General features: G+C 37.5%; 2 protein-coding genes across 4 annotated transcripts in view; one reads left to right on the top strand and one right to left on the bottom strand.

Moving 5' to 3' along the window:
- afap1l1a (actin filament associated protein 1-like 1a) overlaps positions 1-22,184 on the top strand; it is a 35,878-nt gene extending 13,694 nt beyond the window's left edge. For 2 of the 3 annotated variants that reach the window (XM_059515758.1, XM_059515756.1), the window contains exons 2-19: positions 11,259-11,384; positions 11,916-11,999; positions 12,093-12,181; positions 12,746-12,857; positions 13,973-14,071; positions 14,152-14,360; positions 14,454-14,633; positions 14,830-14,913; positions 16,246-16,324; positions 17,358-17,507; positions 17,698-17,909; positions 18,558-18,703; positions 18,797-18,854; positions 19,458-19,569; positions 19,888-20,055; positions 20,885-21,060; positions 21,135-21,257; positions 21,497-22,184. In XM_059515758.1, coding sequence (XP_059371741.1) covers positions 11,259-11,384; positions 11,916-11,999; positions 12,093-12,181; positions 12,746-12,857; positions 13,973-14,071; positions 14,152-14,360; positions 14,454-14,633; positions 14,830-14,913; positions 16,246-16,324; positions 17,358-17,507; positions 17,698-17,909; positions 18,558-18,703; positions 18,797-18,854; positions 19,458-19,569; positions 19,888-20,055; positions 20,885-21,060; positions 21,135-21,257; positions 21,497-21,523 — 2,234 coding nt within the window. In that variant the 3' untranslated portion in view covers positions 21,524-22,184. The remainder of the gene's footprint in view (positions 1-11,258; positions 11,385-11,915; positions 12,000-12,092; positions 12,182-12,745; positions 12,858-13,972; positions 14,072-14,151; positions 14,361-14,453; positions 14,634-14,829; positions 14,914-16,245; positions 16,325-17,357; positions 17,508-17,697; positions 17,910-18,557; positions 18,704-18,796; positions 18,855-19,457; positions 19,570-19,887; positions 20,056-20,884; positions 21,061-21,134; positions 21,258-21,496) is intronic. The other variant, XM_059515757.1, reaches the window with a different exon arrangement.
- Positions 22,185-22,380: 196 nt separating this feature from the next.
- Positions 22,381-23,811, bottom strand: pttg1 (PTTG1 regulator of sister chromatid separation, securin). Its single transcript, XM_059515765.1, has 6 exons — positions 23,675-23,811; positions 23,365-23,463; positions 23,132-23,283; positions 22,983-23,055; positions 22,746-22,895; positions 22,381-22,652 (listed from the first exon to the last, which is right to left on the bottom strand). Exons 2-6 carry the CDS (start codon positions 23,453-23,455, stop codon positions 22,567-22,569), a joined length of 552 nt encoding a protein of 183 aa, XP_059371748.1. The 5' UTR covers positions 23,456-23,463; positions 23,675-23,811; the 3' UTR covers positions 22,381-22,566.
- Positions 23,812-23,864: the final 53 nt, after the last annotated feature.

Raw genomic sequence — 23,864 nt, 5'->3', positions numbered from 1 at the left:
CTCCGTAGACGGGGTCTGATGTACTGCATGTCTACATACCTAACATACACATGACGTCACCATTTTCAAAGATTCCCGTATTGGGTGTTTACACGGAAACTATAATGGTGCCATTTTCAAAAACTTAAACTCAAAAAATATGCATTTTCAGTCCCCCAAAATGCCGTTGTCATGTAAACGGCCCCTAAAACTAAACTTGGATTCCAGCTTGGTTTACCACTTTTCTAGCAGCTTGACTAGCAGCATATGTTATGTTTTCAAAGCTGGTCCTCTGCATGTGATGCTATTGTGATCATGTCTATACTTGGCTTAACTAGAAAGACTGAATCGATTAGCCAACTTGATCAGAAATATCAGTTACACTTAATCATTAATAATAATAATAATAGAGCACATAAAACTTTTTGTTAACATTTGCTAATGCATTAAGAACTAACAAAAATTTCTACAGCATTTGTTCATCTTGGTTAATGTTAATTTATAAATGTACTATTGTTCATTGTTAATTAATTTTTGTTCATTTTAGAACTAATGTCAAATGTGTTAGTATATGTACAAATATACTTATATCTTATATAAAGATAAATTATTAAATGCTGTAATAAGAGTGTTGTTTATTTTTTGAAAATGCATTAGTATATGTAAAAACTAACATTATTAATAAATGTAAAAGTATTATTTATTGTTAGTTTAAGCTATTGCATTAATATTAACAAATTGAGATTGTAAAATAGTGTACAAAAGCTATTACTGGGATGGTACAGTTACTTTTCAAAAGGTACAACTGTATACCATTTAGGTACTAATATATACCTTTAAGGTACTTAAAATGCACTGTTTAGGGGTAGGTTAGGTACAGCTATGTACCTTTTGAAAGGGTACCACCCTAGTGACAGCTTTTGTACCTTTTTTCTGAGAATGATACCAAAAGATCAGTAAGCCTTCACTGGCTGATGAACATCTTTTAGGTAGACCACCATCAAACTAGCACTAACTAGCATCAAACTGCCTAAACCATACAGTTTTAACCTAAAGCAAGTTTTTCTCTGGTTTAATTAAATATATTCTGTAAATCGTTGCGTCACTTTAGTTATTATTAGTTCATTAGCTTGGCTTACACGAGAGCTTATATGCAACATTAACATATTTACTATGCTGACACTTCACACTGCCCTAAATGGCTTGTTACTCCACATGATTGGTTTTTACACTAAATTCTTCAAATAATTTGCCAAGTGGGCAAATGTAGCATATTTTTGGCACTTGCAAACATTGTTCCACTTTAGTTGCTACCCAACCGAGTCTGTTGAAGAAGGTCATGTTGAGGGCAACACACAAAGTTAAACTCAGGCTTTTTTGTGATCACAGGGGTCTTGTGTCAACAAGTCTGAACAGAGAAACACTCAGACTTACACACCGGTGGGAGTGCCTGTAAGGCAGCTGGGGACACGATGAAAGGAAGTGAGATATTTTGCAGTACATTAGTCAATAACAAAGGTTCTGCAACTGTGGTGAATCAAAGAAGAAGAAAAAACACTCTTGTCAAAGCATCAGTTTGCTGACCCAAATTTCAGATGAGTAATTTCTGTACATGTGGGTGTAAGAATGTGTTTGTGTGAATTGGAGTATTAGTGTTTTTTGTGGCTTTTAAACTCCTCACCTTCCCCACGGAGAGATGTGATGCTGAAGCGTTTTGACATTTTCTGGACCACAGCACAATCTGACTAGAAGCACATCATTCATTAGGTTTCTCATGGGGATGTGGAAGAGGGTGGTGGCCATTTATGTACAACTTGAGTGAAGCACGGAAAATACAGTGACTGGAGAAGTTTTTCTATACTTGAAAAATCCTGAATGCGTTTATGTCACGATATCTTACACTATTTGGACCAGCTTCCAAGATGGCTATTGCAAGTTTGTTACTGGAAAATGCTGGTAAATCTGGTTATTGTTGAAATTGGAGTGTAGCCACGGTAAACCAGCATGAATGTGCAGAAAACAGATATATCTATTACTGAAAAACAGATGGTTTAAACAGGAGTAAGAATCAGGCTATACAATATCTATTTTTGTCTCATGATACTGTAGTATTGCATTAATTTAGTGTAAACTTATTCAAAACTATGATGCGATTCTTCCGCACTGACTGAACATATCAAAATGATTTCTGAAGGATCATGTGACACTAAAGTTTGAAATAATACCTGCTGAAAATTCAGCTTTGCATAACAGGAATCATTTTTTTTAATGGCATTTTTAACAATATTACAGTTTTTCTGTATTTTTGAGCAAATGAATGCAGCCTTGAGACCCCAAAGTATATACAGTGGTGTCAAAAGTATTGGCATTCATTACTAAAGTAGAAGTATAGATACTAGGGTCAAAAAAACTTTTGTAGAAGTTGAAGTATCAACTCAAGCTTTTTACTTAAGTAAAGGTGTAAAAGTACTGGTTTAAAAAACTACTTAAAGTATAAAAGTGAAAGTAATGTAAGGAAAAAAAATGCCATTAAGAACAAAAGCCTAGGCCGTGCCACAGGGGCCTATTGTGCACTACCCCTCCCCAAAAAAACATTTTTCTAAAGGCCATAGGCCATAATGACTATAATGTTATATTAAAATGTTCATGTTGAAAAATTTGGGATGCACTAGGCTACCTCTTTCAGCCGCATATATGCCCATTGAAAATGAACGCACTTTAGTACAATGCAAATACATTAAAGAACTAGATATGATGACTAGTTGCCTATAAGTATTGTTATGGTGCAAAAAGTCAAACTTCAGAGGCATGTCATCAAAAACCTTTAATAGAATGTAAATGTAAATCTAAGCTTAGCTGCAGGAATCTGTGAGGGCAATGGACAAGAACATTGGTGTACCCAGGGCAGGCTTAGTAACAATAAGCCTTGCATGGTTGTCTATTTACAATAAACATTATAGTGCTGTCAAAATGAATGATTAATCCAAGTAACGAGTTACAAAATTGGTATAGCCTACTTATCACATACCTACTTACCGGCGCCTAAACGGTACCTGAACCGATACTTTAAAAAAAACTGGATAATATTAAAGAACATTACAAATATTTAAAATAAATCCATAGCTTTCACCTTGGATGCTCTCATTTCCCAAGTTGTGCTTCCCTTAATCTAAGGATAATAAATGTATTTCACAATCTGGGTCATTATTTAATACAAAACCACTAGAGCTGAAACAACGAATCGATTTAATCGATTAAAATCGATTATTAAAATAATCGATAATAAAAATAGTTGTCAACTAATTTAGTCATCGATTCGTTGCTAAATAACTTTTATTTGCCGTAAGCGGCTCATTTCTTGCATATTTCAAATCTGCGGTGACCAAAGTGTGGCAGTAATGAGCCACCGGAGGTTTTACTCAGCCATTACAGCAGGAGAAGTAGCGAATAGCCAATAGCTGGCCTCGTTTTATGTCACGTGCTTCCCGAAACAGCGCCTCTGCAGCATTCAGCGTGATGTGGGAGCTGGGAGTACTTTACTTTGAGCCTTCAAAAAAGAAGAGTAACCTGTAAACTCTGCACTACTGAACTGTTTAAGGGGACGTTCACATATCGCGTCTTTTGCGCGCTCAAGTTCGTTATTTCCAGCACCGTATCGAGTTAAAAACATTTCAACTTTTCAGAATGCCGCAAGAGCACCGCGGGTCATGTGACAAGAACTAACCAGTCAGCTTCATTCTTTCCTGTAACAACGTTAAAAGCTCAGTCAAGATGAAAGGAACAGCTGATCATAGTTGTATATGGATTTCCATTTTGAAATAAATTTAGTAGCAGAGCTACTGCAAGCGATTTTTGAGCTGCAAATCCATTTATCCTTTGCTGAAATTTCCGCGTCTTCAAGGAGAGAGCACGTCATGGTTGCTTAGCAAAGACAGACGCCGCAGGGGCGCTTCTGCCCGAGCGCTTTGGAAAGGAGGAGAAAGCGGTGCGCCTAGCGGTTTCCACGCGTTTTTAGGCGCGATTTGTGAACGGCCCCTAAGACTTTCATTTGTGCAGATTCTCCAGTACAATGTTGTTTGCAAATGTTTAGTCGTAAAAGCTGATAACATTGCTTTTTAACAGTTAACATTTAAAGCTTTACAAACATGTTCTGTGATCGGTTTGTCGTTTACCAGTTCAAAATTCAGTCGTGCAGCCTAATTATGACTGAATGAGAGAGGTAAATGTTTAAAGATATTTGAAATGCACTTTTTTTCTAAGTATTCCAATTTTTTTTTTTCTGGACAACCTTCTGATGGATTTTACTTTAAATTGTGAGTTCCATTCAGGTTTCATGCCATTGGCACTTTTTTCGAAGGATTGTTTACAATTTCACAGCAAAAGCTATAAAGCTGTTTCCCAGTAAATAATAAAATACAATGCACTGCAATTTTATTCTGTTTTATCCTTATTCTTCGTGAAAATATGTTCTGAAAGATTCCTTAATAAGCTTTGTTCAGGATGTTAAACTACTTAAGGAGCTCTAAGGACTGCCGTGGTGAAAACGTTATTTGAAATCTCCTTGTGAAATTTGCTAGAGTATGGGTCAGTGTTGTGATTGCAGAAGAGTTCGACAAAGGATTACTAACACAATAAAACAACTCCAGGTATATTTTTGATGAGGATATGACAGTGCAAAATGGTTAAAATCTCTTAAAAATCTATGCTGAAGGATAAAGACCATTTATTAATAATTTACTTGGGGAAAAAATGGAAAAAACTAAAATATAAGTACATAAGCCGATTAATCGTAAAAATAATCGACAGATTAATCGATTATCAAAATAATTGTTAGTTGCAGCCCTAAAAACCACACATAATGTTTCTACTGTATCTCTGTCACTCACTCTGATATTTAGTTAAGATGAGTGCTGTCTGTCACTGTCTTTAATCAGTTCTGTGAATTACTGTATGCTCATTCTTTATAAAGTAGCAACAATGTCGTTTTTAAAATACAGTACTGTGCAGGGGCAGATCTACTGGGGTGGCATGGTGTGGCAAATGCCACCCTAAAAGAAAGCCTTGCCACCCCTGCTGCCACCCCAATTGGCAGCAACGAATTAAAAGTTATGGCCAATTTGAAAATTTACGAGCGCGAATCTCCAATGTCCGACTGCATTGAATGCAGCAATAAATGCAAATGAATGCAATTTTGGTATAACTTCAAGAAATTTAAACAGAAATGTAGTACTATTGCACAGTAGAGTATGCTATACATCAAGTAGGCCTAATAGCTAATAATAATAATAATAATAATAATAATAGTTTATTAAAAAACACAGAGACTCTGTCTACCCACCTCTACAAATGTCTACAACCCAACAAAATAAAAGTTCGGTCTAACTCAAAAAAAAAAAAAGTAAGAAATTGCACAGTAAAGTATACTTTTAAAGGTGCCATCTGTCATATCTGGCAAAAAAATCAAGTCATACTCCACATTCCATACCAGATGGGGGCAGTATGCCTCAATAAAGTGAATTGGTCTACTCTAGAGTAACAAACGAGAAACGGCATAGTCTCTATGCTCCGCCCCTACCTTCACAACAACCCCAAAGCATAGCCGAAGCCTATAAGACAGCGGTTCTCAATTGCAGTCCTCGCGCCCCACTGCTCTGCACATTTTGAACGTTTCTCTTAGCGCTTTAGACATTTGATCTATTCGAACATAAGTGCCCTGCGAAGTGGACATCACAGGATATTCAGCCATGATTCCAGTTCGAAGCGAACGCTATATGTTCCAATCAAAGTGCATTGAAGTGTGCAAGACGTTTAAATTGTATTGATTTACAGAGGTATATGATGTCACAGTTGTCCATCTTTAAAGACGCTGCACAGCACAAATCAGTGAATGAATGTTTCGATGTGAGGTAAACTTCAACAGATTTTCCCTGCTCAGAGAGTAGGGAGCAATGAACATTTGAAAAACAGTTCATGAACGGAGTTCATTTCTAACGAGCTGATTATCTGAATCAGGTGTGTTAACAAAGAGAAACGTGCAAAATATGCAGAGCAGTGGGGCGCGAGGACTGGAATTGAGAACCGCTGCTATAAGAGGACGTTTTGTCTCTAGAGGAACGTTGGGTGATGTCAAGTGATTTTGAAACATGACATCTTCAAGCTACTCCCCTTCACTTTTACCAGTGAATATGTTCATATTCGTTTTGTTCATATTACATTGAGTTGTATAGACACATTATTTGAATTAAATAAATTTGACAGACAGCATTCTGTCAACATCATTGGTCAACATCAGACAGCTGATGTTGACCAAGCTAGCGCCAACCAACAGTAACCAGAGCTGCCAACTCTCAAGCATTCACCGTGAGACACACGCAATTGACTCTTTTCACACGCTTTCACGCCACACATTAATTTTCTCACGTACAGAAAAACCACGAAGCAAAGAGGACACGGAGACCAACAGACTAGTTAGAGCAGGTTACTTATGATATAAAAAAATGGGTAAGTTATAGCTAGCTAATTATCAAACGCAGCTACGGTTAGCCATCGCTAACATTAGCACGTTTATAGAACAGCCTTCGATACATTTCTATGTTATAACTTCCCGAAAAAAAATACACAAACATATAAAACAAACTTCTAGCGAAATACTAACAGCATCTAACTTACCAATCCAAAATAAATGGTGCAAGTTCGGTGTCGAACCTCATTTCTTTCAGGTCCATCAGTTGTCTCCAGCGATTGAAAGCAGTGCCGATGTTTACTCTGGTTCGGCTCCTTTTCTTATCGGATTTGATTTGTGATTCCGAGCGCGGTTGTTTCCCTGTAGCGGGTGGTGGTCTCTTGCCAAGGGCTTAAGTCATCCTTCCGCTCTCTTCCCTGAACTGAAGTAGTGGGCTGTACTTTCCACATGATTGACATCAGGTATAAGTACGCCCACAAGCCGTGCGAGTTATTCGTGTATTGCAGGTTGGCTGGTGGTTATGTTGCCCGCATACCGCCTCCCATGGCCGAAACTTGTATTACGACACCTGTCGGGCCGGGGCTAGTAATGCTACTGCTAATTAAGGTTGATATCTCTGCAGCACTATAACTTGACATTTTTTTAATGACATTATCGCCCTTATTTCTTCTCATACTTTTGATGCGTGTAGGTCATTTTTTTTATATTTTTACCTCAATTTTTGCACATGGCACCTTTAAAAAAAATCTACTAAAATGTTATTTTAAAGGAATATCACACACGTTTTCCTAGATGTTTTAATTTAAACTTGCCAAAACAATAACACCTTATTTTTCAAAAACAATTTCTAAAAATACATTTGTATTTGTGCCTATGATGTTTATTTATTATTATTGTCAGCTAAACAGTATGCTTCCCCTCTCACACATCTGCCACTCATCACCTGTGTCTTAACCTTAATGTCTTTCCTGTGACAATGCCCATTACTTCTATCACACTTCTATCTCTTATTAAGTGAGATCACATTGTATGGTATCTTATTCCTTATATGAACTGTTTCAAATGCAAGACATTGATTGCATGAGATTAAGTTTGTAAATGGCAGCCTGTGCCCTTTTGTAGTGTGTACATATACTATTTATCATCAAACTGTGATAACTGTGACTAAATTCAGTATACAGGTGCTGGTCTAGAATATCATCAAAAAGTTGATTTATTTCACTAATTTCATTTAAAAAGTGAAACTTGTATTTTATATTCATTCATTACCCATAGACTGATATATTTCATGTTTATTTCATGTTTAATGTTTATTTCCTTTAATTTTGATGTTTATAACTGACAACTAAGGATAATCCCAAATTCAGTATCTCAGAAAATTAGAATATTAGAATATCTCGCTTCTAAAAGGACTGGACTGCTGCTGAGTTGTCCACAGTTATGTTCTCTGATGAATGTACTGTAAATGTTGCATTTCCTTTGGAAATCAGGGTCCCAGAGTCTGGAGGAAGAGAGGAAAGGCACACAATCCTCGCTGCTTGAGGTCCAGTGTAAAGTTTCCCCAGTCAGTGATGGTTTGGGGTGCCGTGTCATCTGCTGGTGTTGGTCCACTGTGTTTTATGAGGTCCAAGGTCAACACAGCTGTATACCAAGAAGTTTTAGAGCACTTCATGCTTCCTGCTGCTGACCAACTTTATGGAGATGCAGATTTCATTTTCCAACAGGACTTGGCACCTGCACACAGTGCCAAAGCTACCAGTACCTGGTAATGCTCATACTTTTTATTTTCTGAGATACTGAATTTAGGATTTTCCTTAGTTGTCAGTTATAATCATCACAATTAAAAAAAAAATAAACATTTGAAATATATCAGTGTCTGTGTAAGGAATGAATTTAATATTCAAGTTTCACTTTTTGAAGGGAATTAGTGAAATAAGTCAACTTTTTGATGATATTCTAATTATACGATCAGCACCTTTATATACGTCTGCCATATGTTGCCAGTGCCACCCCTCAAAAATTCCTGCCCCCTTCTCGCCACCCCATCAATATTTTTCTAGATCCGCCCCTGGTACTGTGCAAAAGTCTTAGGCACATTAGTATTTTCACCCCAAAAAAGGGTTTTAAGAGTTTATATATTTAGCTGTGTGTCAGTAGGAATTATTTTGCCATTAATTTTAATAATAATCTAGTGCGATTTTGAATGCCCAAGCAGTCTGACAACGGCAAAATTAATGTTTGGAAATGTAAACTGATATTTTATACTGACACACTACAGCAAAATATATAAATAACTGTCCGAACACCATTCTTTTAAGTGAAAATACTAACGTGCCTAAGACTTTTGCACAGTAGTGTATGTATAAAGTACGTATGATTAAATTAAGTATATTTAAATACGTGTAATTAAAGTATGTGTTCGTTCATATGTGTTAAGGGCTAGATTTTCGCTGGAAGAAACAGCTGTGGTGTCATGAGCGAAAACCGTCTCCCTCGTGACCTTTAGTGAACTGTATTTATGACAAAGAACTGCACAGATATGGATATTCTAACAATCTATCGATAAACACATACCTTGTGTCCTCTGATTGTGTTTAAGTGCGCATGCGCTGCTCCGCTCGCGGTCTGCGGGTTGAAGAGCGTGCTGAAAGATGGAGAGGAGAACCGGTCTGACGCCGGTATCATATGAAATTTAAGCGGACTGACTCTGAGGCGATCGGATACCGGTTCCATACCCAACCCTTCTTTTTTAAGAAATATATTTTTTGATAACCGAACCCAAACTGGCTATGTCCTTGCTGGAGTGTGATGTGATTTGTATCATGTGCAGGCGCGATGGATCGCGTACAAACCAATAGGGTGTCGGAATGGTATATGTTTATACTTCTCATCCAACCACAATCAAATTCACTCCATCCGGATGGCGCGATTTATCTGGATAGTTTTTTTTTTTTTTTTTAATAATGACAAATGAAAACAAGTCGAAATAAAATAGCAGTAACGAACCTATTTTTAAAATGTAAGGAGCAGAAAGTACAGATACTTGCGTGAAAATGTAGGGAGTAGAAGTAAAAAGAAGGCTGAAAAATAATTACTCAAGTAAAGTATAGATACCCAAAATTTATACTTAAGTAATGTACCGAAGTATATGTACTTCGTTACTTGACACTTCTGAGTATATATAATATCATTAGCTCACAGTAAGATTGTATTTTAGTTGAGTTTCTATCCATCTCCAATCCTCTCTTTTTTGTCACTTCAGCATTTTCCTCTTTCTGCTTTTTAAAGGAATTCCGTATTTTAATACATTACTCATGGAGTATCTGACAGCTGAAATTGATCTGAGTCTTGACCTACCACACCTGTTAATATCAGTATAGAGCCCAGAGGCCCTGAGGTAAATACTTTGGCTCAGCTTGACCCTCTATCCAAGCCAGATTGTCCAGCTGTGTGATGGACATTGATGATCAGCCCTATTCACACTCCCTCTCAATCTAGCCTTCTGCTCGTGATCAATGTGGTGGCAGTGTTGACCATGAGCTCATATCCACTAGGATAGGAGGTGTACACATGGCTTGATTACTTTCCATGAACAAAACAGTCAGATTTCTTCCAAATCAGCAAACCTCCTGCCGGGCACACTCTGCCTAGGGTCCCTGATAAATCAGCTTTTTATTGTTTCATGCTGTCTTTTCATCCTTGCAGTCCAGGTTTTTGGTTACATATTTTTACTAATTTGCTGACAGTGCATTTGCTCAAACTCAAACACTTAGCATTAGTAGTAGTGTATCATTAGTAATGGGTTTTGGAGAGAAAATGTGGTTTAGCTGGAGCTTAACACTGTGTTAGCTTCAGTTTGTGGGCGGCAGTATCTGTTGAGATATCCTAGGAATTTCAGCTCGCCTCCTTCAGAATAAAAAGTCCTTCTCTGCATAATCTAGACATAAGAGACCAGAGGTTAACCCCACTGTCTTAATTTGTCTTGAGGGAGCTTAGATGTCAGACTTAGAATTAATTTATTGCGTCTGGACCCTCCTCTGATGCTCTCTGTGAGCTTGCTAGGTGGGATGGGAAATTCGCCACAGATCAGAGGGTACGTCTTTGTCTCTACACAAGGGTTTTTGGTTTCTCCAGCAGGGCGGTTTTCACCCCACAGGGACCTGGAAGAGAGCTTGAGAGTCCCAGCATGAAGTTTTGAGCTCCGAACCTGTTCCAATTTATAATTCTGTAATAATCCCCCCTGTCTATTGTCTGCTGACATGTGTGTCCATACTGAAGACACTCTGTGGAATATAATGTTACAAAGAACCATGCATCTAGATCCATTCTGATTCAGTCACCCCAGCTTTACAAGCTTTTGAAAGTCAGAGACAGATGATTAATGATGAAAACCTGAGTTGATCTCAAGCCCGCTATCCCCACTCCTCAAAAGCCTCACAATGAAAAAACGAAAAATCTTTTGAAAACCTTGGGTTAGAGTCACAAAGTTCATAGTACTCAGGGTTGCGTATTGTTATAAAAAAATAAATAAAAGAATGAAGTTGAACTCAATGAATTCAAAACAGTTGTATTAAACAATATGTAGTCAAGTCATTGTATGTGTGAATTTGTATGTATTTCTGAAAACATATAATAAATAGGATAAAAATAAGTATCACGTCATTGACCAAAAACCTCTACAACTGACGCATGTTTTCATTTGCTGGTTCATGCTGACAGGTTGATGGTTGGTCTAATTAATCTGTTGTTTTAACAAGCATTGACAGTTGTATAGTCTGGTATCTATCAACCTCTAACCCTGAGCCTTGACCTTCAGCAATGGAGCTCTTGGTGACGGAGTTGAATGTGCTGTTGAAGCTGTTGGACCATGAGTCCCTGAGTTGTGCTACAGAAGAGAAGAAAACAGCCGTGAAGAACCTTCTCAAACAACTTCAGCCATCAGGTAAATACCTAATATCAGTGTCTGATGGTTATTATATGGCCCAAGCTGGGTTTAGTGGTTGGACCACCAGCTGGTAGACCATGTATGTCCAGTCATGTTCCTGGAAAGCCACCTTCTTGCAGAGGCCAACTCTAAACCTAATCAAACACCCCTTCCTTTCTCCAAGAGAAGGATTGTAAAACATTTTGGTCAGCTTAGTTAGATCTGGTAGACCACCTTGGATAATCCTATTAGGCCCTGTGGTTTCATCAGATTGACCACATTGAGCTATGAACTGTTCTGTTTCAGGAGGGAACTGAACAAAATCACAAATTAAACATCAGTCTGACAGAGAATTAATAGAAAAATATTCTTGAGACAATTTAGACAAAGAAGAAAAAAAAAAAACTTTGGACCAGAAAGTGACAAGACCTGATGGAAATAACTTCAGCTTGAGGAGGCCTTGTTTTTCTCATAAATGAGACAGAGAAAGCTTTTGGCGGTTGTCCTACATACATATGTTCTTTCTCTTCTTTTACTCGTTCTTTGTAGTCACTGGAAAAGGCTGTACATACATGAACAGCTCAGTATACAGAAATGGAACCAGCTTTGTCGAATCCCTTTTTGATACATTTGGTAAGTGGAGAATATCTATGAGTCTAGCATCTCTCAACATGCTCCAATGTTTTGGAATATTACACTCATAAATGTGTTTTCACATTTTTACAGATTGTGACCTCGGGAAGCTGAAAGTTGAAATGGAGGATCAGAAGAAAGAGCCAGAGACGAAACACACCAATAACACCGTCCCCAAACCAGTAAGAAATCTTCTCTCAGGGGATTACCCATAATGCTCTGCTCCTTAGACCCAACGCTAATATATAGTGCATCATTAGCCCTAATGTCACTGTGTAATAAGGGCTGTGCTCTGCAATGGTGAGATACGGCAGGAAGATTAATCATGCTGTAGTGAGACCTCCACTTCTCTTTCCAGCTGCATTGCATGTTCAGAGCCAGGTTGTTATCTTAGTCACGTCACCATCGGCATTTCACAAGGTCCCCATAGATTCTATCTGCAGTCTTCCAGCAGTGAGATTTTTCATTGTGTGTACCAGTGTGTTTGAGTGCCATTAGCACAATAGTCCTCGATGGCCAGTATCTGATGTATTTCTGAGCCGTCATCCATGTGGAATGTGGGTTTGACTTTTGATTGGATGCAGCGGTCACATATCATGTGTTAATAACTTACAGAGTGGTGTAAAGGAAAAACATAGCTTTATGTTATTGTGAGGATTCATTGAAAAGCAGATGTTAAGTGCGAATGAATGTCATGGGGTAGACAGATGGAGTAAGTCATTGTTTGCCACAATTTTTTGGACCAGAGCACAGCGGACTCGCCTCCCCCCCTGCCCAACACACCACCTCCAGAGGATTACTATGAAGAGGCCGTGCCACTCATGCCTGGAAAGATGCCAGAATATATCACCAGCCGCAGTGAGTCTTGTTGCTGTATTTCCGTTGCTTGGAAAACATGGCATGGTCTATATAAATTCCTACAGATAAAATTGCTTGGAGAGTGATGTTACAACTTTGTGTAACAACAGATACTTATTTTTGAACGACTTGAATTTAAAGTTTTTTAAGATTTAAACCATTTTGCTTTCATAATGGGACACATTTTCTTATGAAACATTATATTCAAGAAGAAAAAATCCTAAATCAAGAAGTCAAATCCTAATTAATTTTATTCCGTAGGAATTGACTAGATTGTGAAAATGTGAATGTTACATACTAGAATGGAGCTATATTGAATGTGACATTACAAAAACAATGTTTAAATGGCTATTGGTTAATGTCAGGTTATCTGGCTATCAGCGGCCAGTTGCATAACCTTAGCCACCGTGTTAAGACTGCATCTTAAGAACTATTTTGACCAACTAGCAGTTGCCAAGGGTTAATTAGTCATACTTCTCCAATACAAATAAGACAAATCTACCTTTTCATAACTGAATTAAAAAAGTTATGACCAATCTTGAAGAAAAAAAAAAACAGGTTATGCAACCGGCTTCAGGTTAAAAGGCTGTTTCAGTGCAAATGGCTATTTTTTTTTTATAAAAAATTTGATAGAAGTTTTTCTATATTTAAAATAATACCTAGAATGTGCATTAAGAAAGTAAATATGGTCAAAGAGAGAATGTTTGTTCCACAACACTGATAGTTACCCCTTTATTTCAATTTAAATGAATAGAAATATCCAAGTTTTGGCTGTTTTAAAAAAGAAATGCCCTAACTAAAAGTTGAGTGCTTTTATGTTTCAAATAAAGCAATAGCAGTTTAATAATGACGCTAAAAGAAAACTGCTGTGCATTCATGCAATTCAGTGAGAAGAAGATATGTCGGTGAAATCATACTTCTAAATTTCATTTCACAGAGGATTGCCAATTAGTTCATGCACATTGCCATGCAACCTTTTCTTTGTCTTAAAGTCCTTCAAAGTTAGCTTTTTCTCTTGCACTGCAGGTCAAAAGAGCTCTTTAAATAGGACAAATCTGAAAAAAAAAATATTTCCATAAAATATGTGCCATTTTGCATCGCTTATACATCTGTAGGCAGCTCCAGTCCTCCTAATTCCATTGAAGATGGATATTACGAAGAAGCTGAGAACAATTACCCAACAACGCAAGTGAATGGACGACGCAAAAACTCCTGTAAGCGGGGGAACCCTGATGCTATAAATAGCCTTGTCATTTCTTATTAGTAGCATAAGTATGCCACTATTCTTCTGCAGATAATGACTCGGATGCCTTAAGCAGTTCTTATGAGTCATATGATGAGGAAGAGGAAGATAAAGGCCAGCGTTTGACGCACCAGTGGCCCTCAGAGGAGAACTCCATGGCCCCGGTGAGAGACTGCCATATCTGTGCCTTCCTGCTAAGGAAGAAACGCTTCGGCCAGTGGGCCAAACAGCTCACTGTCATCCGCGAGAACAGACTCCAGGTGAGCTGCCAAAAGCCCTGAGGGATAAAAATTATCATTGATATTTCTTGGTACTATTATAATACATGTACACCTCTGAATCTTGTTTTATAGTGCTATAAAAGCTCTAAAGACCAGTCACCCTTCACAGACATACCACTCAGCCTGTGTACCGTCATCTATGTGCCCAAAGATGGCCGGAGGAAGAAGCACGAGCTCCGATTCTCTCTTCCCGGGGGGGAGGCGCTGGTGTTAGCCGTGCAAAGCAAGGAGCAAGCCGAGAAATGGCTTCAAGTAAACACAGTCCCTCTTTCGCTTGCATGCTTGGATATCAGTCCATTATACATACACACAATAGATGTATCCTGCTGCAAGAAACAATATTGCACAAGAGGAAAATTGCTTTTGTAAAAGGGACCCCCTTGTGTGATGGACTATGTTTACACTTGTAGGGAACCACTGATGTGTGTGTATCTTTGTGTGATTACAGGTGGTGCGTGACATTACAGGTCAGGGGAATGGGTTGGACAGCCCATCATCTCCCATGATTCCTAGGAAGATTGAACTGGATAAGGTGGGATTCCAGCACACATTTGTCTCATACATGACTCCTGTGCATCTCATCTTCATTACTGACATATAAAGCGTGCCAATGATGGATTGGAGGATCTTTTGGGGGATTCACTTTCTGTCTCACTTTGAGTTGGTTAGGAAAATAATGCCACCTGTGATGCATAAGATGAATACCTCATTAACTTTTCTTTGCAAAAAAGAAGCAGCATTTTAAAAACATATTATTGCCAGTTGTACAGTCTACATGTCCAAAACAATGTTAAGTACTTTTTGTAAGCATTCCAATTCTATGATTATTTTACTTCTTGTACTGCTGTTCAAAAAGATTTTTATTATATTTTAAAGAAATTATTACTTTTATTCAGCAAGGTCAAAAAATTTGGATTGAAAGTGACAGTAAAAAATACATTGTTACAAAAATATTTCTGTTACAAATCAATATACTTAATAATAAAAGAATCCTAAAAAATGTATCCTGGTTTCCCCAAAACAATTAAGCAGAAACTTTTTTAAAGATTGATAATAATAAGAAATGATTCTTGAACACCATATCGACATAGAATGATTTCTTAAGAATCATCTGACACTGAAGACTGGAGTAATTTAGCTTGCCATTACAGGAATAAATGACATTATAAAATATATTCAAATATAAAAGTTATTTAAACTTGTAGTACTATTTACAATATGGTACGGTAATATTACTGTTTTACTGCTTTTCTGATCAAATAAATGGAACCTTTGTGTGCATAAGAGACTTTGCTTACAACATTAAAAAAATCTTACCGACCTCAAGCTTTTGAATAGTAGTGCATATAAAATGTTGTTGTAAATGGATGTGAGTCTGTCCTCTATCATTGTGTGTAATTACATCCCCAGTGCTTCTGTAAATGCCGGTCTCTGTGTGTGTAAACAGACTGACAGCATTTAAATGTTCAGGGCTCACTCTCCATCTGCTTTAATTAAAAGGTGTCAAGCTCATGGTGGTAAATTCTGTCAGAGCAGCTGTAAATAATGTGTTGAATTTAAGGGACCTGTTGTGAGAGGCTAAATCATGGGGAATGTAATGATGTGTGTGTAGGTGTGTGTGTTTATATATCAAGAAACACATCTTATCTGAATTCAGCAGTCAGTTGTGAAAGGTAGACTGTGCTGGTAGTGTGTTTCCTGTCTGAACAGTGTTACTGTAATTGTCTAGCCACAACAGCACTCTGTTCCTACACCTAGTTTTCAATAATGTCTATATCCTATATAGTATTAGCCAAGTTATAGTTGTGAACTGTTAAAAATTTGGCACGTTTAGTTTAATCTGGCTGTGCTGTTGTCCCTGTAGTGCTGTTCTTCAGAGAAGCAAACCTCCGATTCTGACAGTATGCCAAGTGTTGAAAGTGCTCGCGATGGACGGGAAAATGGTGAGATCTTTAGTTTATTTTTCTCTGATTACACTTTTCACAATTCTTTTTTTTTTAATCTGACTTAGTTGTTCTGTCTTTCTCTTTATTTGTGATGTTTGCTAAGGCAAATGTTAATATTGCTTATATTCAGGGGAATTAGTTATTAAACTCCAAAGTAAAAAAGTAAAATTATAGTGAAAGTAATTCAACCTGCAATATTTTTTGTTTTGCGTATGAACCCCATAAAAGGAATCTGGATACCACCCAAACTACTCTAGCAATCGCTTAACAATGTGAAAAACACCCTAATGACCACATAGCAACATACAGAGCTTGGTAGAGTACTTACAAATTGTAGTCCGTTACTGATTCCAAATGACATAAAAAAAAAATGTGTAGTTTGTAAATTAAGCAATTACATAATAGGTAATATAATCAGAGTACTTTTAGATTACTTTTAACATTAAATAGGATAATATCGTGCCATACTAATATTAAAATGCAAATAAAACATGTTCCTTTTGTTGTTAGACAACATAAAGTAAATTAAGCATTACATTATGACAATATATATATTTGATATATTTACATTATCTGGAAATATATTAAAAACCAGACAGAACCAAACAAACAACTCAAAAAGCCTTAGAAACCACAGCTATTCCCTCCCTGTGAAAGAAAAAACACTCATTACTCATTAGAAACTGCATAGCAATACCCTGGCAACCACTCAAGCCATCAAAATTATTGCTTTGGAAAGTTTATCGTGGCAAGAAACGCTCACAATTTCTTCTGAATGTAAAAATCTTGTTTCTCTTTTTCCCTCACTCTCTCTCTCACACACACACTGTATTTATGATCATTGTCACAGGTGCTCTAATAACAGGCAGGAAGTCTTTATGCATGATGTGGATTGTTTGTGATCATCATTGTTTGGACCAGTGAAATCTTTATTAGCTTTGGCCTAATTCATGCAGATTGTGTTTAGTGTAGTGTAGACTATGCATATCTTTACATTTTGTTCACTCAACCATCAAACGTGTGTTTACAGGTAAACCCAAGCGAGGTGCACTGTCAGAGCTAACAGGCACCGTAAGCCGAGCCGCAGGAAGAAAGATCACAAGAATTATCAGTTTCTCCAAAAGAAAGCCTCCACTGCCGGGAGACACCCGCACATCACTCGATCAGGATCCTCGGTGTGGTAGGACACACATCTTTCTCTCTCGTCTCCCTTTCTCTTTCTCAGATTACAATACCCATGACTCTCTCCACCTGTTATTTTCAACTTCTCTTTCTTAGCCTTTGATGTCAGACAGTGGAGCAGAATAAAACTACACCATGAAACTGAGGTGGGAGTGCTGTAATAATTGCTGTAATTCTTTGTGTGTCAGGTTATGTAGGAGTGCTGTTGAATCAGTGCTGGAAGGAAAACTGGTGTCGTGTGCGGGCTGGATCTCTTTACCTTTACCATGAGAAAGGAGAACAGCGGGTCCCCCACACTATTGTGGCTCTGAGGGGATGCGAGGTCGTCCCAGGCCTCGGGCCCAAACACCCCTTCGCCCTGAGGATACTGAAAGGAGGTGCAGAGCTGGCAGCTTTAGAGGTATTTTGTGTGACGTTTTCACAACTATGCTTCATAGAGATACTGCATATTCTAGCAGTTAGCCATATGAAAATTCTGGCTGATGAAGACAAGCCAACTATTTTTATTACAGCTATTAAAATGATTTAATATTTTGTCTAAATCAATAAAAATAAAACGCTCTCATGTATTCACATGTGTTATTGTGTTATTTTAGGAATATTTATATACTATTATAGTCGTCATTGACATTTGAATTAGCTTTTATTTTAATAATTTATGTTTTCTCTTTTATTTTAGTTTGCATACTGGTCATTTAGTAATTATACATTTTAATAACTTTAAAAATATATATTTTTATGTAGATTAAAAAAAATTAGATTACATTTTTTTTTTTTTAATGTTTTAGTTGTAGTTTATGTATTGATGTATTGTGCTTTCCTATTATACTATCAATAAAATGGTAATAGCTCAAAAAAAAAAAAATATATATATATAAAAAAAAATTTTTTTTAATTATTTAATACTCATTTATCATGTGATGAAATTAAAACAATAAATTCTGTCCAAATCTTAGTTTATGTCTGTGTATAATATATATTTTGTCTATGGCTCTGTTTGTGCTTGTAGCTCATGTTTGTTCCTGTGTGTGTGTGCTTGTTGTGTTAGGCGAGTTGCTCGGGGGACATGGGCCGCTGGCTGGGAGTCCTATTGGCAGAAACCGGTTCCTCTGCTGACCCAGAGTCCCTACATTATGACTATGTAGATGTGGAAACTATTGCCAACATCCGTACAGCTGCCCGTCACTCTTTCCTGTGAGTTGAGGGTGAAGGAGATGAGGGCTGGAGTTTTTAGACTGGGTCATCTTGTTGATTTTGACCACCTTGTGTCTTTTCCTGTTTATTTAGATGGGCAACCTCCACAGATTCGAGAATGTATGATGAGGTCCCTTTCGAAGCCATAGAGGTTTGTGGTCGAAGATGAACAAACATTTGATCATGTGCTTACACTCTAACACAGTGGTTTCCAGCCTTTTTCTCAGAGGACACTTTTACAAGCCATATGCTTCACAACCCTCGCTCCAAAAGAAAATTCTTCAGAAAAAAAGCACTTCATTTTATGTGCACAGACTTAGATTTAAAGCATGTAGAGAGAAATGCACAACATGTACATGCATCACAGAGAGCATGGCAATTCTGTTAACCTTTAAGAAGAGATCAGATGTATCCTTGTGCCTCTGTGGGCATGTGCTGTGACTGGACTTTAATGAAAAATGAGAAGTGTGTGATGCGTGCAATAATCAGGGGTTAAAGCAGGTTCAGTTGTCACGGCCTTTGGCCTCTGAGTGGCTTGTTAAACCCATGCTGAACCTTCAGATACAAGGCAGAAGATTCGGTTCTCCATCTGTGCATGCCTCAAATCATGTGATCAGGTTACACTAAATAAATAAAAAAAATGAGGCACATAAATGGCATTTGAACCATATGAAGCAGCATACAGTGTGTGTGTGTGTGTGTATATGTGTATATATATATATATTTATATATAATACACTTTTTTTTCTTTCAGCAGGAAAATGAGAGGTTGAGGGGAGGAGCACAAACGAAACATCGTTCATCTTTCTCCAGCAGTGGCACAGGAAAGCCCACTCCTCAAATCACCCTAAAGCGCCACGGCTCCAGTGAGTCCCATCACACTCTGCACTGTGTTGGATTCAGCATTGTCTTTAACATAGAGTACGATGGTTTCAAGTTTTTATTAGAATCCTGCTGACTACTCAACCTTATTTTAGCCATTTTGAAAATGGCTGCAGAGTTCTTGCACTGTCACATCAAAAGCAGTCAGAGTAATGTAACCTGAGCTTAACAAGACACTTTGGTTTGATCTACAGCTTTCTGCATTTTCACACTCATTCTCTCACCAGATAAGTGCTAAGAGCTTTGCCACCTTCCAACAGACTTCTAGGGTCTGATTCTTTGACCTATACTTGACATTGCAGACGCAAATCAATACGGGAGGTATGGGAAAACACGGGCACAGGAGGATGCACGCAGGTACTTGAAAGAAAAAGAAGACCTGGAGAAAGAAATCGACAGTATCAGAAGCGCACTAGTCTCACTACGCAAAAAGAAACGAGAGGCCAAAGAGAAGATGAAGGGTGCAACTGGTGAGAAAGTCAGCTTTCCTGCCTATTTAATGAGATACTCAGAGACTCTTTCAAAATAGTTAAGCAAGATACTTTCCCCCACTTTTACTAGCAAAATAACTTTATTGCTTTTTTTTTCTTTTAACATATTGCTAATTTTAATTCAATCACGTAAACGTATGTCCTCATTTCTCTTTTGTATCCATGTTTATGAGACATAGTGTTCATAAAATATTCTCTTGTGAAGGTACCAGCCATATTATCATAACACAGAACACTTTTAAATCGCAATATGGCTTGAAAAAATTAAGACGGCTATAAATATTAGAACGATATTTTATAGTACTGTATAATGATGATAATTGTTTTTCTTGAATACTTATTTTTTATTTTACATTGAAAAGGCATTATTACAGTAGTATTGTTTCTTATTTAATATTTTGGTAATAATTATAATTATAATTATAATTTTACAGTTAAATAGTATTATTTTAATAGTAGTAGTTTATTGTAATATTATTGTAGTAATTTTAATATTTCATATTTTTTACATTTTAATCATAATTATTATTATTTTGTAGTGAAATAGGATTATCACAATGGTGATGTTTCTAGTGTTTTTATACTACATTACAATACACTATAAATTACAATAAATAATAAAATTGTAATTGTACAACTTTTCATGCCAAATTGTGTAGCCCTACACACAAGCACCGCAAACCTAGAGCTTTTTAAAATCACATTTTAAAATTGCCAACTCATGTTGATGTCATTTCTTTGTTTATTATGGTTATAATTGATCTGCCAGAAATTCATATCTAAACTGAACTATGTACATGTTGTGCAGATAAGCAGAAGTTGGCTTTAGAGGAGCATGTAGCCCAGCTGGAGGACAGCTGTCGGGTGAAAGAAGGAGAGCGTGTGGACCTAGAGCTCAAGCTCACACAGGTGAAGGAAAACCTGAAGAAATCTTTGGCTGGTGGAGATCTGGGGGCGCCTACAGAGACCAAACCTACAAACAAGGTACTGACAAATATTAGAATTATTAGTGATTTATTGATCCTAATTGTTAAATATCCTACTTTCTTTCCTTATAGACTCAAAGGACAGAGACTCAGTATATTGAGTCGTTTCTCCCAGTCAACTGCGCCTCTGAAATTCGTAAGCGGCCCCCCTCCATCTATGCATCCACTAAGGGAAATGTTATGCAGAAAGCTAAGGTAAACACGTCAGTATTCACAACATTATGCAGTGCAATGCATCAAAAAGACAGATAATGCAAACAGAACAGTTTACTGCATCAATAGAGGTCACATTAAAACATTCAGTCTTATTCTAAGTCAAGTCTCTAATGAGTTTCATTGATCAGTTTGGGTCTCTGGTAAGATTTTATGTTGCGGAATATGCCTGTTTATGTGTGCGTGTATCACTTAAACCTTAATGCTTTGTTTTTTCCCAGGAATGGGAATCCAAGAAAGGGACTTAAACTGCTGATCAGGAAGACCCACAAACTTTGTGCCATGTCAAGGCTAACATGAGGACTTTTCTACCAACTTCCCCCAACACAGACTGCTGTATATGCAAATCTTTTGACTGCGACGGCTGCCAATTTTGCAACTTTATAATGGGGCTAGAATGACAAAGAAGCAGCTCTATTATGATACTTCGCAGTCAAACAATGAGGTCCTTTATCTTGTGAAGTTCTAATTTACTGGCACAAAATTTTGAAGGATTGAGGTGGTATGAGGAATAATAGTTTGTCCAATGAAAGTGCAAGAAAGGGCTGTGGGTAGGCTAGAAAGAAAGATGGCAACGCATGTTTTAGACAATCCATTTTAAAATAGTATTTTAAGAGAGGCATGGTGATTGATTTGTAAGTATTTTTTATTATTCCATTGCTTATACAGTACCTATGGGGTAACTCCTGCTATTAACCAAGTGGTGCTAATAACGGTGTACATATGCAATTGTAAATAATTATAAAAAACATTTCTAAAACTAGCCTCAATGTGTTTAACTGATACTTCTGTTTGTAACCTTTTCTTTGCCACCTTTAAATGTGAGTAACATTTGCACTTTAAAATGTCTTTAGACGTGGAGAAGGGAATATTCTTTTAATAAAGGTAAAAAAAAAAAAGTTTTTATTCTTTGTTATAAACTTTCATGGGAACTATAAATTGGAAACAACATTACTGAGATCTTATACGAACCAGAGCCTAACCCAAATGACGTGAACATCCATAGTTCCTTAAAACAGATGAGCCTTTAATAACCCTAGTGTACCACTTAAAAAAAAAAATAATTCCTTATGAACTGGATTTACAGAAAGAGGACTAGTACATGGTCAGTTAAAATGTTTAATGAAACAACACCTTTAGTGAGATCTTAACACTGAGGAACTAAGCCAATTAAATTTAAACAAAGACCGCTTGGCGTCAATTAACATACAAACAGAAGTTTAATAAAACATTTAATAACAGTAAAGCAAGCAAACAATTTAAAAAGTAAAAAGTTCCCAATACACAAAGTTTAGAGTTCACACTCGGGGGGCAAGTCAACAGTCAGCTCACTGATCGTCTGTAGGAATGCCTCCAATTCATCATCGTATTCCACTGCTGCATGAGGAGAAGAAAAAAAGACAAAATTTAACTGGGCATGAAGACTTTGACAACTTTTAAAGTACATTTCTAAATGCATCCATCCATTACCTCTGGGCATCTTTAAAGGGGAGAGTGGCAAACATGGGTCCATAAGCAGCTCTTCCACAGGTGCAGCAGTCGGCCACATCGGTTTTCCCAGACCAGCCAGAGAGAAACAAGAGAGGTAGACTTCATCCGGAACACCGTAGGTCTCAGACTCTACAAATTTAACATAGGGAAAAAAATCATCAAGAGCTCAAGTCCAATGTTTAGCTTTAAAGCCATGAAACAGAAGGCCAATCTTACCGCTGGGATTGTATGGGAAACACTTCTCAATCTCTGGCAGCTCCTCACTGGCAGGCGGAGCAGGAACCTTACACTGATGGAGCAAATCATTTAATCAACCTACAAACAACTTACAGGCATACAGTTTTCTCTGAATATCAACAACAAACCTTGGCTTCAGCAGGTTTAGTCTTCTCCTCGGTTTTATGAGAGGCTGCTGGAGTGGCAACAACCTTATTTATGACACCCAAAGCTTTACGGGTGGACTGCAGAGGAGCGCCAAGACGTGCCTTTCCTGCCAGAGGTGTTCTCAAGCACTGATCTGAAAATGTGACAGACGTAAATTAAGGACTTCGTGAATAGTTCGGTGTTGGTTACAAGACAAAACCTGTATTGGCCCGACCTGGAGCCGAGTGCAGTCTGTTCTGGCGAGATTTGATGGCTGGAGTGGTCAGTCTGCCGTTCTCCTGATCCAGGTAAATCATGGTGTCCATGTCTGTAGCTTTGACAAGCAACATAGTGAAATGTAACTTGTTTGGCTCAAATAATGCAATTCATGATTTATAACTAAGCAATTCGACCGGCTCGGACAACTCCGTTCGTCAGTTTTACATTAAACAAAAAAGTGACAAGCGGAATATTACTTTAGGATTATCATTGCATACAGTCATGTTAATTTACACGTAACTTAAACGTTTTAAGTTAAACCTTACCGTTTCTCTGTGTTTAATCGTTCCTCCTCTACTCAAGCAAAACGACGTTTGTTTTGGTTCCGAGTTTCCCGGCTGAGTTTTAAAAGGCAACCTGCTTCCTGATTGGCTGATGGATTTTCCTCTTTGACCAGGCGATGCTCTTAGTTCATTTAGTAAGCGCGACAGTGCCACCCCACGGCCAGAGTGAGTA

The sequence above is a fragment of the Carassius carassius genome, chromosome 29, assembly GCF_963082965.1.
Source record: "Carassius carassius chromosome 29, fCarCar2.1, whole genome shotgun sequence".
In the NCBI taxonomy this organism is placed as follows: Eukaryota; Metazoa; Chordata; class Actinopteri; order Cypriniformes; family Cyprinidae; genus Carassius; species Carassius carassius.
The sequence above is the reverse complement of the archived record's forward strand: the minus strand, read 5'-3'. Positions and strand labels throughout refer to the sequence as shown.